General features: G+C 48.4%; 1 protein-coding gene across 1 annotated transcript in view; it reads right to left on the bottom strand.

Moving 5' to 3' along the window:
* RNF126 (ring finger protein 126) overlaps window positions 1-15,492 on the bottom strand; it is a 54,659-nt gene extending 39,167 nt beyond the window's left edge. The window contains exon 1 of the mRNA XM_069216691.1: window positions 15,322-15,492. Coding sequence (XP_069072792.1) covers window positions 15,322-15,396 — 75 coding nt within the window. The 5' untranslated portion in view covers window positions 15,397-15,492. The remainder of the gene's footprint in view (window positions 1-15,321) is intronic.
* Between the last annotated feature and the right edge of the window lie 2,395 nt (window positions 15,493-17,887).

The raw sequence follows: 17,887 nt of genomic DNA, 5'->3' as shown, positions 1-17,887 counted from the left end.
CAAAGTTAGTATGTTTATTGGTCCTGTTTAGAAATGGGGTCTCTAGCTGGCAGTCGGTTTGCACCTGTCCAAGATTGCTCAAAAATACAGTTCCTTGAAGTTGATAGCGCTACCTGGGGCTATCACGGCACTGTGATCAACAAATCCAACAGTTCAGGCCGGCCGATGCGTAGCGGGCCAACTACTGTGTCGCGAAGACCCACAAACAGTACCTTTGGAACTGAAAGGCGTTGTAATCCTCGTGGTGAGCTCCAGAGAGCGGCGTCACGGTGTTGGTTCATGAGTCAGTGCGGGAGTCGTTGGGCCCTTGAAGTCACACATGTTGCAAATCGAAATCCGGGCTGATGAAGTCAGGAGCGTTGGTGTGGATGGCGTCGGCCTGTGGTGTGAAGTGGGACGATGCGATGTGCGGTGCCCACAGGCCACGGTGCAGGCAGCGGCTCAGTGGCGGTGTTCAGCAGCGTCGGTGAGACCAGGGCTGCGGTGTGAAGCGGGGCAGGCGGTGCAACATGCAGTGTCACCAGATCACGGTGCAGGCAGCATCATCACTGAAGCGCTGTAGTCACCAAGCCAGCAGTGCGAGACGGGGCTTCGTGACAGTCACGAGCGATGTCCACAGGCCATGGTGCAGGCAGGGATGCCTGGTGATGACACTGGAGTTGATAGTGCTGGTGTAGGTGGACCAGGGCTGCGGGATGCGACGGTGCTTCGTGTACCTCATGAGCGGTGTCTACAGGTCACTGTGCAGGCAGAGGCGCCAGTGTCAGCAGGAGAGGCGCCTCTGGGCTGCCCAGGCTGCGGTGTGAGCAAGGCGATGCCGGATTGCGGGGCCCACAGGCTGCGGTGCGTGCAGCGGCTCAGTGAAGTCGTCCGATGACGTCGGTGAGACCAGTGTCATGATGCGAAGCGGGTAGTGCGGCGTCGGCAGGTCACGGTGCAGGCCAGTGGCATCGTTGGCTCTAAGAGCAAACTCTCCTATCCTCAAATTGTCTAAAATGCCATAATCAGATGGGTGGCCATACACTAACGACTGCACCTAATCACATGCATCCTAAATACTATTCACTAAGTCCACGTGAAGCCCCCCCCCCCATTAATCTCAGAGGCCGACAGTCCCTGAACCATATGTGCAGTACTGAGCATACACACACAATACCTCCAGACACATCCTTTGCAAGTCACCATCCTAACCCTGCTATCTGTTCCAAAGCACACAGCAGCTATACTTCAGAGACCTCTTTATCATAAAGGGTGTCACCAGAAGCTGCACGAGGCAAAGGGTTAGAAACTCCTCTTTTCTAATCACCATGCACTATTGTTAAAAACCTAAGAGAGGAATAGAGATAATTTATTCTGCTGTACTTCACTCGTTCATTGCAAGAGCACGAACCACAACATAATTGAGTGTGTGTTTAATAATGACTGAAGTACTGCCCACTGATTCTAGTAACCTGATAGATCAGTATGGCCGCACAAAAAGATATCACCCTGAAGATACAGATGAATATTAACAAAAACTATGTCTTAGACCACTCAAGGCAGCAGAGGACCCTGCAAAGTCAGTAAACCAGAGCAGCTTAGGACTTTCCAGGCCACTTTCTCTTTCACTCTCGTTCTGAGATTGCGCCTTCTTTCCTCACTTTCAGCATGACTACCAGGAAGGAGGACTGGGCAGCATTCCAGCTTTCCCTTTAACTCTTAGGAGATGGCCTCTTCTCTCCTTGATGTTAGTATGACCGTGGCTTTCTGCCCCAATCTCCTTATTTCATCATCACAACAATCTTAGCAAAATACATCCCTTCAAAAGAACATACTTCACCTTTTTGGCTTTGGCAAACAGTCCCCCCCCACCCCCCCCTCGAAAATAACTTACTAGATCTTCTCCATTAGCAAAGAACAGGTGACATCAACATAAATGCTGAACTTACTTCACACTGAGCGAGGCAAAATGAATAATGACAACAACTTGCAAAGCGAGGCGATTTTGAGTACTAGGGATCCGATGTAAAAAGCACCATTAACCTGTAGACAGACCTCATGTGCAGGAGCAGAAGAAGATATCTGCTATAGTACGCTTGTCACTAACTTTCCATAGTAAGCAACCTGCTCAGCAACACGACTGTGCGTTCAAGAGAAGACCAGTTTCAGGCACATCTGCCGGTGAATGAAGAACAGAATCAGGCACATCTGCCGGTGAATGAAGAACAGAATCAGACACATCTGCCTGGGCATGAGGACGGGGACCAGACACATCTGCCTGGGCATGAGGACGGGGACCAGACATCTGCCTGGGCATGAGGACGGGGACCAGACACAGCTGCCTGGGAAGCGGGACCGGGTCCAGACACAGCTGCCTGGGAAGCGGGACCGGGTCCAGACACAGCTGCCTGGGAAGCGGGACCGGGTCCAGACACAGCTGCCTGGGAAGCGGGACCGGGTCCAGACAGCTGCCTGGGAAGCGGGACCGGGTCCAGACACAGCTGCCTGGGAAGCGGGACCGGGTCCAGACACAGCTGCCTGGGAAGCGGGACCGGGTCCAGACACAGCTGCCTGGGAAGCGGGACCGGGTCCAGACACAGCTGCCTGGGAAGCGGGACCGGGTCCAGACACAGCTGCCTGGGAAGCGGGACCGGGTCCAGACACAGCTGCCTGGGAAGCGGGACCGGGTCCAGACACAGCTGCCTGGGAAGCGGGACCGGGTCCAGACACAGCTGCCTGGGAAGCGGGACCGGGTCCAGACACAGCTGCCTGGGAAGCGGGACCGGGTCCAGACACAGCTGCCTGGGAAGCGGGACCGGGTCCAGACACAGCTGCCTGGGAAGCGGGACCGGGTCCAGACACAGCTGCCTGGGAAGCGGGACCGGGTCCAGACACAGCTGCCTGGGAAGCGGGACCGGGTCCAGACACAGCTGCCTGGGAAGCGGGACCGGGTCCAGACACAGCTGCCTGGGAAGGGGGACCGGGTCCAGACACAGCTGCCTGGGAAGGGGGACCGGGTCCAGACACAGCTGCCTGGGAAGGAGGACCGGGTCCAGACATATCTGCCTAGGAATTAGGACGAGGTTTAGACATATCTGCCTGGGAATGAGGACAAGGATTGGACATACCTGCCTAGGATTGAGGCACCGACGCAAGCAATTGAAATCTAAAGAGACATCAGGAGATATTTCAGACATTTTTCTATAATACTTTCAAATGAACTTGGAGATTCCGGTGACAATTTAGTTCTCATTCATGTTGCCAGATCACTGGTCGCCTCCTAAAATCCTGCAGGTGCACTATGATGCAGCATAGAGTACTAGAATGGAAACCAAAGTGCTAACTGCTTCTCACAATACCTGCTCACCATGCATCAAACCTCTTCCAGTGGAGGGACGACCATTCAGCTTCCGTTGTCAATCCCAGGCATCACTAATGAAACAACCAAGAACGTGTACCTCACACAATTTACACTTGGCAATCAAACTTTGGGCACATTATCTGGGGTTTAGTAATCAGTAACAAAGATTCAGTAGGCTGTCAGTCATAAAAATAAAAAAAATGCCAGTTCACAACATTTGACCGAACAAAGGCACCTCACTCAACTCAACAGTTTTTGGAATAAAGGTCCAGCTTGGGGCCCCTTGAAGAATTAAATGGCCGCCCCATATGATGTATATCCACGCATATATGCAGAGTCAGACTGGCCTATAGGGCAATCTGGCAATGTATGGTGGACTGGTCGGACAGGTCAGTGTGCGGGGCAGCCTGTTTTATGGTCTGCTGGGCCGGTTTTTACTGTTGGTTTATCAGATATCAAAAGAAACATTTTCCTGCAGCAAGCTCGCGCCCATGCAGTCTCCCATACATTGCAAAAACAACAATTATAAAACATGACATTACAAGTTCCAAACTGCCCCGATTCGCAAACATAGGCTATATTGTGGCTTTCTTTATTCATTAATATGGGACACTTTTATTCTGATGCCCAGGCCTCTTTTCTAGCCCAGTTCGACCCTATGTTCATGAGAGTTTTAGAGCACAAATCGTAATCAGTATTTTCCAAAACCTCACCGCTGCAGTCACCATGGCATGACCCCATCAACACTGTCAAGGTCAGTGATTGCAACAAGTTATCTTGTTTTTCCCTCCTAAAAAGGAAGTCTAATTCACACCTGCTAGCAAACCCACAAGGCTCTCCAAACTTTATTTTCTGTGTTTTCATTTATATAGGCGCTTAGCTTATTTTGTCATGAAGACATTCTCTTGGATTACTTTATGACTGTTTAAAAATACCAAACATGTGGGTGCTATCTTTAATCACCTTTAGTCTTTATCACGATCGTTTCTGCAACTAGCACAGCGTCAGTAATGCTCAACTGCACTGTGGCAGTTCCACCAACTTTAAGCACCGAGATTTGGCGCACATTGCACTTTACAAATAAAAACCATTCACCACTAAATTATTGATCTAACCAATGATCACACAAATCCCCATTACAGCTTCCAGGAATATTGCTGCAATAGGCAGCAGTTATCCAGTTTCAAGCCCAGGCACATCGCAATCTAGAAAAGTTGCAGATGGACTTCTAGGCCAGCATAGGCATGGGGTCCAGTTTTGTGGACACCAAGAGGAGCAGGGTGAGTGACAGTGATGGTGGTGCAGCGCTGATCCTGAGCACCCTCCTTCAAGCTTCGACCACATGATACTCCTGGTGTGTCTGAGACAGATAGGAATTTGCAACCCTGTTCTTTGGTGCAATCAATCCACTGCAACACTCCAGATGATATTCCAACTTGTGGATCCACACAAAATATCAACATGAAAGTTCCAGCTTTGTGTTGTCGGATGACGGACAATGCAGAGTTCGTTCAATGCATGGGTGCGATTTCAGTAAATGTGACACTCATTCAATAATCACCCTACGATAATTTCACTTTTACCAGGTACTGAAAAACATCTCTGCTCAAACAGATGACGACACTCCTCAGGACAACCCGGTTTTTGTCTCCTACCAGACAGAGTGACTCTGGAACTGCTCATCAGATGAAAAAGCAGGGGACCATCAATTCTGGTTTTAACACCCTGGACCTAACTGCTGTCACGGTTATTTAGAGTTTCATCTGTACTACTGCCTCATTATTTTAAGACAAGTAACGCGGTCTTTAAAATATAATATGTGATGATATCCCTTATGTAGCAACTCCTTTTTCAGGTTCTTTAAAAGCAAATGCTATAACAGCTTTGAAACTTTGAATTATGAACAAATGTCATTGTTTCTTTCTAGGGGAGAGAAAACCTTATCAGGTCAAAAAAACAGTCTATAGAAATGTCTGCCATGTAGAATTCAATGATTTAAGAACAGTGAGATGTTTGTAGAACAGTGGAAAATGAGTGTTTCTTCAGTACTCAGAGGTTATTTTCAGTTCCGGTGAGCTGAAGTATTCAACAGCCCTCTGAGGCCTTAGGGTAATTAAGCACTGTGAAAATACTTCAACATTAACCTTCCCCCAGTTCAAAGAATGGGGGAAAAACATGCAAATGAAATAGTTAACAGAACTACTCCATGCCTGAGGGCTAGGTGACATCAAAACAATTTATGCTGAGAGAATAAGGCATAAGTCAACAGAAGATCATCCCAGGACATTCCCAGTTAGTAAATAGTCATATGATTTCAACATTACTCACTATCATTGCACCCTGGCCGAGCCTGGTACTCTCTTAAGATGATGGGTGGAAATAAACTATTACGCATCTCATGTTTCAAGTGCTCCTGGAGGCTGCAATGCTCATCGCACGCATAAGGTCACAAAAACCCACAAAATCCAGGCCAACTCTCCCAGAAGAAATAAGTGTAACTAAACAACCCGCACTCACCATAAAAAAAATAAAAATTACCAGCCATGTTTCTAAAATTAACTGACCACTGCTATTTGCAAAGTAACTGTCAACATGCGACACAACTGCACCAGAGATCCAGAAACCTTGTCTATCAGTTCATTATGAACCTTAAAAATCAGGCCAATCCACCTTGAAAACTACACTGGTGTAGCAGGACTAAACATTACACATGGAGAGAGGAAGAGGGAGGAGGGGGGATAACTATGGAGGAACACTCCGTACTTAGCTCCCTATAATTCAAAGTACACACGAAAGTACGGGGTTCTCTAGAAGCGGACGTCGCGGATATTAGCGTAGTCCTAGGTTGTATGTATTCCTATTTGGAAGGGTAACGTCAGTGGAATGTCAGTTGGAAATTACCGAGTGGAACAGCGAGGGGTGGGAAGAAGGGAATTTCCTTTTACGGACTAGGTGGTCTCACACACTATATAGTGTCATGCTTCATCATTTGACCACCTAGACCCACCCAGGTAGGACATTGCCACCTGGGCGGACTCAACCTCACTGTTAAAGGAACAGGAGGGAGTGCGTAAATAAACTTGTTTCTGGAAAGATCGGGATCCAGCTAATCTACTGAAAAACTAAAAACACCTAAGCAGACACCTGTGAAGAGCAACAAATTTAATGGTGGTGTCTGTCTGGTGTAGTTAAAAAGGGGGGTTGGGACACCTCTGTGAGGACAAGGACTCACAGGGTCACCTAACTAATTACTAGCCAACATGTTTCTGCCCTCACAAGTGAGCCAATGAAGGTCTCGGGGCATTCGTCAGGGCCTAGGATCCCTACGTCTCACGTTGGAGGAAAATACTCTATGGGGAAATCAAAGAGTGAGAAAATGAAAAAAGAATGATCTACATTACCCAAGGAATTACCTTGAGGCGGCCTATGGGGAAAAAAACAATTAATTAGCACTCTGGTGGCACACAGCACTGCAAAACCAACCAACTACACACGTGTCAAGGGGATGCATTCATGCACGAAACACATATGTTCAAAAAAGGTAAGATACATGCGTGGAGTGACTGAGTGGGTATATCTACACAAGTGGACAGTCCTATCACTGCAGGGAATTATAGTTCTTACCCTTTTCTTAGAGGCAGCTAGCCTCTGGTATCCAGGAGGGGGAGTGTCCCCTTATAGTCACACACTAAGGGATAGAGATGAACATAAAGACGAAGTGAGGAGAGGAACAGAAGTAGGCAGAATAGATACAGAGGGAGCGATAGGGGGGGGGGGAAAGCAAGTTCCCAGTAGGAACCCACTATTGCTGGTAGAAAAATACTGGTTAAGAGAAACCGAAGTGACTATAGACAAAAAAAGTAAGATTAAAAGCAATAAGGGCTTATCTGTGTTGCCTGTGATCCGGTATGCCACTCACTACATCAAAGGGGACGCTCGCCGTGCGCCTACTTCGTCCTCTCCTTGGACCGCTTGTGACAAGTGGCTGAGGGAGAACGGTCTATTTATGGCTGTAAGAAATTCCAGGTGCGCCCTGTTAGCGCGTAAATTGGAGTTCAATTAATGTTAATCACCGCCGCGGGCCTCTTTGCGTTACTAGCCTCGATATGATTGCCGTAATGGCGGGCGCACCGGCCAAGCCGGGGCGCCGGCATGAATGTGATCGAGTTCAAAGGCGGGCCTCTTTAGGTTGATGGCGCGATGTGCTTTGCCGCACCCGCGGGCGCCCCAGCAGTGCTGGGGCGCCGGCATGAATGCGGGCGAGTGCAAGGGTGGGGCCCGAGCCGGAAGATTCCGAGGTTATCCGAGGCACTCCTAATTCAGATAAAAACGAGTGAGAATAACCTTAAATCAGGGATGAGCATTCTCTCCTTTAAAAAGAAACTAGAGGAGGTTAACAAAAATATGAACGAGCATAAGGAATATCTCACTCAGCGAAAGATTTCTAAATTCCAAAAAGATCTCGATCGGTTCTCCCACGAGAAGATATACCCTTATACCAAATCGGATTATGTAGCGAAAACTAACAACATATCCGACACCTCATCTGGTGGTAACACCAGTTCAGATAATGATAGTTCATCATCAGATAATTTGCGGCAACGTCGCGGACGACGTGGGCAACGCCGGGGAAGGTGGAATCACCCACCTATGTTACCCCCCTGCCCTCCATACCATAATCAACAATGGGGTTGGCCTTCCCAATATGGACTCCCACCTCAATACCAGGCGCCCTTTTTCCAACACCCTGCACAATGGTCTTTTCCTGAGCCACCGCAGCCTTTTTTAGACAGAGGCAACGGGAGGGGAAAAGGAAAAAGGAAAGAGGTACATTGGAGGCCAAGAGAGGACACCCCAGAGAATACTGCACAAAGGGAACCCCTCCCAGGGACAAGCAAAACACTGTAACGAGCCTGACGGATAATCAAACAGATAACATTATCAATCTGAGTAACCGGGTTCTGAGTGAAATTGAAACTAAGGCACTAAACAAGGGCTTAAACTTTGTGCCCACGCCCAAAATTGACTTATTTAAAACCCGAACAGAACTAGCGGGTTTGTTTCGAAAGATACGCTTGAAAACGTTCTTCTTGGAGAAACATTACGAGGCTTCAGACAAAAACACTGGCCTACGCCCAAAGTCCACCTTCTGCCCAACTACGGGACAGATGCCCCCCGAGGTCCTGGCTTTTGAGAAATCAGTATCCCTAAAAGTCAACGCACTTACTGGGACCACCAAAAAAACATACCAGAATATGAGTACGGCCGAGCTTTCAGCTCTGAAAGGCCTGACATCTGACCCCACGATAATCATTAAACCAGCAGACAAAGGGGGAGCAACGGTAATTTCTCCACTTAAAATGTATAGAGATGAGTGCGAACGTCTGTTGGGTAACACCCACCATTATAAACGCTTATCTCGAGACCCCACACCTGATATTCAAGATGAAATTTCCTTTTTCGTGATTAAGGGCTTAGAGAACGACTGGATTACTCGACATGAGGCAGACTTCCTGATACAGGCTAACCCTAGGATTCCCTACTTTTATATTCTCCCTAAAATGCATAAAGGGAAAATTCCCCCACCAGGGAGACCTATTGTATCCGGGATCGGATCGGTTCTAGAACCCCTGTCTCAATTTGTGGATTTCTTCCTTCAGCCATTGGTCAGAAGAATTCCTACTTACCTAAAAGACACGACGGATGTGTTAGTCTTATTAGACTCTGTGGCTTTTGACACAACTAGAGAACTGTTGATCACCCTGGATGTAGAATCCCTATACACCAACATTCCCCAGGAGGCCACTCTGCAGGTCATTAGCGACCTTTTGGAAGCCAATAGAGGAGAGTCACGTACACCGCCTGACTTCATACTTGACTTGGCACATTTGGCTCTCACAAGGAACTACTTCAAGTTTGAGGATAACTTTTTCCTGCAAATACAGGGTACATCTATGGGTAGCACTTTCGCACCTAGCCTAGCATGTCTCTATGTTGATCACTTTGAGAGACAGGTAGTCAACCACGATGACAACCCGTTTTCCCAGCAGATTAAACTCTGCAAACGATATATAGATGACATTCTATTGGTCTGGACAGGAACTAGAGATGAGGCGATGAATTTTGTAAATTGGTTAAATACAGCTAACCCTTTCCTGAACTTCACCATGACCATAGGTGACAACCAACTAGCATTTCTTGACCTATCAATCTATGAAAGCAATGGGGCTCTAGCCACAGAGGTCTATTATAAACCCACAGATCGGAATAACCTGCTCCAATTCAAAAGCTTCCACCCAAGGTCCCTGAGGGAGAATCTCCCGGTTGGTCAATTCTTACGTCTACGACGGAATTGTTCCACCCTCACAAACTACCGCAAACACGCTGAGAAATTGGTTAGTAAGCTGCAAACCAAGGATTATCCCACACATCTGGTGAAGAGAGCATACAAAAGAGCGGGGAATAATAATAGGGACCAACTACTACAACCACGCACTAGGACGTCTGACACTGAACAAATTGTGTGTGTGACTACCTTTAATCCACTATCCAATAAGATTCAGAAAATCATCAATGATGAGTGGAAAATCCTTATATCTGGTGGTTTACCTTTTCAGCAGCCACTACATGCGTTTAAAAGAGCCACAAACATACGGGACATGGTTGTCCACACAAGACCCAAAGAAGAAAAAAACAATTCCCTGACGACACTAACCACACTATGGGGCCTCCCACCACCAAGAGGACACTACCCATGTGGCAACTGCAGTGTCTGCTGTTTCACCAAAAAGTCAACCACAATAGACCTAGACCTTAAGACTCCATGGGCTCAAAGATCCCTAACCAACTGTAACAGCAAAAACGTGATATATTTGATTAGATGCCCCTGTAACCTTAAATACGTGGGAATGACATCTAGAAAGGTCGCCACGAGAATCTGTGAACATAGGAGTACGATCCGTTGTAAACGAGAGGCTACTAAATTGACTAACCACTTCCTTCTGGAAAAACATTCGGCAGATGACTTACACTGGACGGTCATTGAGCAACTATCTCCATCGTCCTCCAATATGACACAGAGATTGCTCCAGACCGAACAACGTTGGGTCTGGAGATTACACACGGACACCAATGGTCTTAATGATGAGATCCCTTGGTTCACACTCAATAAATGATTTCTCTGACTAATTTATGAGTCCTCCCTTCCGTCCGCTTCTGCTCTATCTTTTTCTTCCCCTTCCCCCCCCCCCCCCCCCCCCCGGTTGCATTTCTTCTACAATATCCCTTCTCCCTCCTCCCTTTCTTTCGTTCCCCCCCCTCTTTTTCCCCCCCCCCCCTCTCCTTCCTTTTCTTTATCCTTCCCCTCGTTTTTCCTCGTTTTTTCTTTCTTTCTTAGCCCTTTGGGCTACGGGACCGCTGGGAACTACATTTCCCAGCGGCCACTGTAAACGCGAGCCTTCCGCTGGTGGCGCTCGGGCCGGAATCTTCCGGCTCGGGCCCCACCCTTGCACTCGCCCGCATTCATGCCGGCGCCCCAGCACTGCTGGGGCGCCCGCGGGTGCGGCAAAGCACATCGCGCCATCAACCTAAAGAGGCCCGCCTTTGAACTCGATCACATTCATGCCGGCGCCCCGGCTTGGCCGGTGCGCCCGCCATTACGGCAATCATATCGAGGCTAGTAACGCAAAGAGGCCCGCGGCGGTGATTAACATTAATTGAACTCCAATTTACGCGCTAACAGGGCGCACCTGGAATTTCTTACAGCCATAAATAGACCGTTCTCCCTCAGCCACTTGTCACAAGCGGTCCAAGGAGAGGACGAAGTAGGCGCACGGCGAGCGTCCCCTTTGATGTAGTGAGTGGCATACCAGATCACAGGCAACACAGATAAGCCCTTATTGCTTTTAATCTTACTTTTTTTGTCTATAGTCACTTCGGTTTCTCTTAACCAGTATTTTTCTACCAGCAATAGTGGGTTCCTACTGGGAACTTGCTTTCCCCCCCCCCCTATCGCTCCCTCTGTATCTATTCTGCCTACTTCTGTTCCTCTCCTCACTTCGTCTTTATGTTCATCTCTATCCCTTAGTGTGTGACTATAAGGGGACACTCCCCCTCCTGGATACCAGAGGCTAGCTGCCTCTAAGAAAAGGGTAAGAACTATAATTCCCTGCAGTGATAGGACTGTCCACTTGTGTAGATATACCCACTCAGTCACTCCACGCATGTATCTTACCTTTTTTGAACATATGTGTTTCGTGCATGAATGCATCCCCTTGACACGTGTGTAGTTGGTTGGTTTTGCAGTGCTGTGTGCCACCAGAGTGCTAATTAATTGTTTTTCTCCCCATAGGCCGCCTCAAGGTAATTCCTTGGGTAATGTAGATCATTCTTTTTTCATTTTCTCACTCTTTGATTTCCCCATAGAGTATTTTCCTCCAACGTGAGACGTAGGGATCCTAGGCCCTGACGAATGCCCCGAGACCTTCATTGGCTCACTTGTGAGGGCAGAAACATGTTGGCTAGTAATTAGTTAGGTGACCCTGTGAGTCCTTGTCCTCACAGAGGTGTCCCAACCCCCCTTTTTAACTACACCAGACAGACACCACCATTAAATTTGTTGCTCTTCACAGGTGTCTGCTTAGGTGTTTTTAGTTTTTCAGTAGATTAGCTGGATCCCGATCTTTCCAGAAACAAGTTTATTTACGCACTCCCTCCTGTTCCTTTAACAGTGAGGTTGAGTCCGCCCAGGTGGCAATGTCCTACCTGGGTGGGTCTAGGTGGTCAAATGATGAAGCATGACACTATATAGTGTGTGAGACCACCTAGTCCGTAAAAGGAAATTCCCTTCTTCCCACCCCTCGCTGTTCCACTCGGTAATTTCCAACTGACATTCCACTGACGTTACCCTTCCAAATAGGAATACATACAACCTAGGACTACGCTAATATCCGCGACGTCCGCTTCTAGAGAACCCCGTACTTTCGTGTGTACGTAGCAGGACTAAAGCCATACAAAGCACAGTGACAAGAACGAAACCTGCTAGGGATGTGGTGCGAATGGATAAAAGGCTTCCAGGCGAACAATGCATTTCACGCCACGGAGCAGTATCAACAAATATGTAGATTAAACAACAATATCCATCTTTTGAAGTTAGAATATAGGTTTACAAATTGAATAACCTGCATCAAATGAAATTAGCTTTTCACTCCCCCAAAAATACTTTTGCCTATAACTTCCTAAAGTAATGAACACTATACTTCCTCTCTGGAATGTTTTCTGAAATACAGGCTAACCATGCCCTCAGACAAATACACGCACACCAATGTGTTCTTGTTGGGCTCTTGAAGAACGAATCCTGCCCTACAACAGTCCAGTGCCCATGACGTAGCAATGAGTCTTGCATCGCAAAAATGCAGAAGCTATGACAGTCGATGGATAAGGTCCTACAGGAAGCACAAATGGATGGACTTGTTAGAGACCTTAATATCGTCCAAAAGCAAGGGGTACAGGTCCAATACCTTAATAAGGTAAATGGGTGCAACCACTCCTTTAATGGCTGGATGAGCTTCTTCCTAAAATGCAGAAATAATCGAGTAGGGATTTTAAAAAAGTCAACAATTTAAAATGAATCCACTGTGTGTGTCCCTCTAGAATCTTTCCTCCTTTTCAATGGGTATAAGCTTCCATTACACGAGATCCTACAACTGCACAGATTAATTTGTCAAATCCATGCAGTCTCAACTGCCTCAGAAGTAGGTAGGAAATAAATCAATCCATAAGTTTGATAAGCAACACCTTCTCATGCCTTGCTGAGAACTGCTTGAAGAATGTCTACAAGAAGTGAGTTTGTTTTTTAAGGCTTCAAACTCGGTGAACTGTATTATAACAATTCCATTAAGTAGGGTTAAATGAAATAAACACGTAAATGCCATCAAAATCAATAGTTGTGGGGCGATGATCAAATCAACTAAGAAGCCAAGTCAGTCCACAACAACCATCACTTGACAAGCAGCACTCTTTCTGTAACTGTGTTACCATTTTAGTTTAGACAAAGTCTTCACAGTTCCTCTGTCACAATGTGGAATAGAACTAACACCAACAGGCTTTGCCTTACATGTAATAAGGGCAATGACTGGTTGGTGTTTGTCCAGAGACAATAACTCATGATTTTAATGTAAACTGGATACCAGCTAAGCAGTTGGATTGTGTAGTGTCCGGTACATTAGACATAGAAAAAGGTTGACATTCTGACTGCCTTATCGGACATTTCGTTTCTTACAGCGGTACGTTGAGCTGGTTCCCAATGAATGACATTTATCAAGCAGAGCTCATATAAAGATTCAGAAAAGGTGGCAATAAACCCATATCCAAATCATTTACGGTATCATCCCTTACGCCATGATCATCAACCCTTCACATGCCACACTATCTCTCCACCACATCTGCTGCGGTTCATCTAAGGCGAACGTCCCCTTTTCTGTCAACAAATCTGTCATCATGCTTAAGTATAAGCTCGGGCTTTATCTCCTGTTTCGCAAGCGCCTCGTCTTCCCCCTTTTGGTCACCGGCTTTTTCCACTATCCTACAGATCAGGTAAGTTGTCCCTGTGCACCCTGTACCGCCATCTACCCTCTTTTCTCACTCGATTAACCTCTTCTAAGGTGTGCCATCACTCTCTCCACTGTGCACCCCCTAGTCGTCAGGTTGCCCTCACCGCTCTTCCGTCATTGTACTCTTCTGCTAGATGTGGCCTCGGCTACAAAGCCCTGCTGGTCGGCATCTTCCTTCCTCTGCGAAGTCTCCTCAACCGCCCTACATCATCCTAGTCCTCAGTATACCCTTACCAAATATGGCCTCTACCCACCCTTGCTTTATCTGCTTTTTTAGATACCATGTCCCCACATGCTCTTCTTGGTCACCTCCACTCGGCCCAGGTACTTTCACCTCTAAGAGATCAAGCCCCATACACACCCCGAGCACCCCACTATGACATCCTGAAAACCCGTTCTCCAGCTGTGACTTCCCCTACTCACGGACCTCTGGCCTCTCCTCTCTCAAGAGACGCCTCCGGAGACCCTGTTAGTCTTCAGCTGTCTCCGTCTCCAAGATCTTCGACAGCTAAACAGAGACCACCCCACTTAGGGCCTGTCAGTAACCCCAGGTTTCACCTCGCCCCTCCCTTCTCTGCTCTGTGCACCCCTTCGCGCTCTCAGACTCACCTTGAATGGCCCTGCTGGCCATAAGCTTTCTCAGCCTCAGGGTACTTCTCCCAGACATCCACCCCACTCCTCCAGTGACACCCCGAGTAAACTCCCCTCACTGCCCCATGACCCCTGCTCTTTCAGGCACTCCTCCCATGACCTTCCTGGACACAAGCTCTCTCCACTGAATACCCCACTCCCCAGTGACACCCTACGAGTACCTACCCCTCCTCATCTGTCACCTCAGCCCCCCCTCACTGCCCAATAACTCCTCTTTCCTCAGGCTCACCTCCAATGACCCTGCAGTACAGAAACTCTTTCCCCCTCAAAGCTCTTTTTACAGCCCCCCCACCCCACCCCCCCAGTATCACCCTGTGAGTAACCTCCCCAACCCCCACTGCCCCATGCCCTCAGGCTCACCTCCAATCACCCTGCTGGACACTAGCCCCATCTCACAGGTTTCCTTTACTGCGCCCCCCACCCTGAGCACCCCAACCCCCAGGGACACCCTGCGAGTACCCACCCATGTGTTACCCCAGCCCCCCTCACTGCTCCACGACCCCCCTTCCCTCTCAGGCTCACCTCCAATCACCCTGCTGCACACAAGCCTTCTCCCTCTCAGAGGTCTCCTTCCAGCCCCTGCCCCCTCCCCGGGCTCCAGTCACCCCCTCCCCAGCCCTCATTATACCCACTCCCCCCCAGCGAGTCTCGGCCCCTCCTGCCCCCTCCGCTGCCCGCCCCTCCTGCCCCCTCCGCTGCCCTCGCCTCCCCGGGGCTCACCGGTAGCCGCGGGCTGATCTCCGCCGCGCAGCTGTGGCAGAAGTACCGCCCCGGCTGCGGTGAAGCCTCCGCCATCTTCCTGAGCAACCAGCGGCGCCTGACGCAACCGTGACGTCAAGACGTGGGGCAGCGGGGTCTACGGGGGCCGACGAGGAACTGAAACCTGGAGCACGGCTGGCAGAGCCGAGCGCGCACGCGCAGTGGCGCCGGCGAGGAACGTCCTGCGGAAGGGAAGCGGGCCAGCGCCTGTCGGTGACGTCACTGAAAGACCCAGGGCCCGCCCACAATTTGACGTCATTGTAACCCCAGGAAGGAAACGAGCTGCGCCTTCAGTCACACGTGGGGAGTGTGGAGTGGGCGGTGACAGGACTGCCCATCACTAGCTCAGAACCGGCAAGCCTTCCAGCCCTGGATGCTCTTTTCACAACCAGGTGCATTATGGGAGTTGTAGTTTTACTGTTCAGTTACACAGCTCCAATTTTCTCAGGCACGCACCGTGGTGCTCCAGGTCATGTTTTTCATGTGGAATCTGAGACTTTTAGTCCCGTTTTATAATGGATTAAACAATGCCACCAGTCCCAGAGTGCAGAGATAAGCCGGAACTGGGGCAGCACATTATGCGCAGGGTTGCCCCATGCGTGGGTTGTTTTGTGGGTCCAGTTACAGCCACAAGACCAGGAAGAGAAACAAACGGCCCCTTCATGCTGCCCAAAGGCCAGTCCCACACTGATCATCTGAACGTCAACAAAAGGAGGGACTCAAGTCCTCACATTCTGCAACGAGGGGTCTTCTGCATTCAGAAGGGAACAATCTTGCAACAACTTTTCTCCAACATTGATGGGCTGGTCCACTTGAACTTTGTATTCAAATGATAGCATCTTTTAGACGTTCACAAGAACTTAGGCCCTCATTACAACCCTTGCTGTTTCGTCGGAAGTACCGCCAACAGGCTGGCGGTGCTTCCCATGGAATTACGACTGCAGCAGAAGCGCCGCGGTCGCACCGCCGGGACCGGCGGTTTCCCGCCACTTTCGTCCCGGCAGTTGTAATCCCCCAGGGCAGTGCTGCCCAGGGGATTACGAGTCCCCCTCCCGCCAGCCTTTTCATGGTGGTATGAACCGCCATGAAAAGGCTGGCGGAAAAGGGAGTCACGGGGCCCTTGCTCTGCCCTCTGGCAGGATTGGCCGCAGGGCAGGCTGGGAGCCTGTGCCTGCAGCGAAGACGGAGGAGCAGACCAGCGGCATGGCATTCAGGTACTTTTTTTTTCTTTTTTTTTTCTTTCTTTTTTAATTATTTCATTTTATTTCTCCCCCTCCTCCTGCAGCTCTGCCCACCCCTTTTCCCTTGCACAAGCCGACCACTGCATGTACACAACCAATTCAGACGGGAGACTCCCGGTTTGTGAAGCCAAATGTCTTTATTTTAGCTTTCGCCTGCTTAAAATGGACTCTGCTTAAGCAGAAGCCATTGGGGAAAATACGGTCTCCCATTTCTTTTCTTCAAAGTCTCCCACTCTGCTGTTCTAAAATGTTGGCTTGTATGCTGCAGTGGCACTGGGACCCAGGGAAGTCACTTAACACCACTGACTATGGTATTTTATTGTTAAACCAACAAATACGGGCCAGGGGCTTCGCTTCAGGGAGTGTTTGGGATGTTACACCCTACAAATAAATGAACTGTCAAGTTAAAAAGTTGGGTCCAGGACTCTGAGTTGGGTCTGGCTGCATCAATGCTGGGTTTCCCATAGGCCCATCACAGAAGAGTCCTATGTCCCTTTGTATCTAGGAAATACTCATATAGAGCAGCCCTTCACTCTCTGACACACCACACGTCAAAGATACATAAAAAATAGCCTTGAGGTTGTGCATGTGCACGTGAACGCACACACACATACATGCAACACTTGTTTTGGGCAAAAGGTGCGTTTGAGCACCAATATGCCTTACTGGCATTGGAACCAATGACCTGAACGTTGTTACTCACAGACCTCTGTAGCAGGCATGCACTCTTCTGAACTGTTTAATAGGAACATGTAAAGTGCAGGTGATAGTTTTCTACAGACAACTGTTCCCAAAAGCATATTCCCAGCTTGAACAAAATAAACAGATTTGACGTCAAGATTGTTGATTCATTTAAAACAAGCATTTGCAATGCAACAGGTCTCACATTTTCTGGAGTTGGAGCTATTGGCATTGTAACTTCATAACTGGACTTTTCTTGCCACATAAATAGGTCAAACCTGTCTCATAATTTCATCTTTTCCTGCCATATAATTCCAGTGGCCCAGCAGTTAACTAAAGCACTTCAGGTTACCTTCTTCCTCTATCTTAAAACATATACAATTCTCATATAAACCTTAAGCAGAAATAAACTTTTGGCAGTAGAGTGTAATGCTCAAAACACCATAGCAAAAATGGCATTTTGAACGGATTGGAGGGTGAAAAAAGAGGGAGTCAGGAATAAAAATGAGAGAACAAGTGGCATAGTAATGGTATCATGGGTCCTGGAGTAAGACAGGAAAATGCTTGACCTCAATTTCAGTAGGAAAATACAGCAGTAATTAGAG

Source organism: Pleurodeles waltl, chromosome 12, assembly GCF_031143425.1.
Source record: "Pleurodeles waltl isolate 20211129_DDA chromosome 12, aPleWal1.hap1.20221129, whole genome shotgun sequence".
NCBI classification, from domain to species: Eukaryota; Metazoa; Chordata; class Amphibia; order Caudata; family Salamandridae; genus Pleurodeles; species Pleurodeles waltl.
This window is presented reverse-complemented; position numbering and strand designations above follow the sequence as displayed.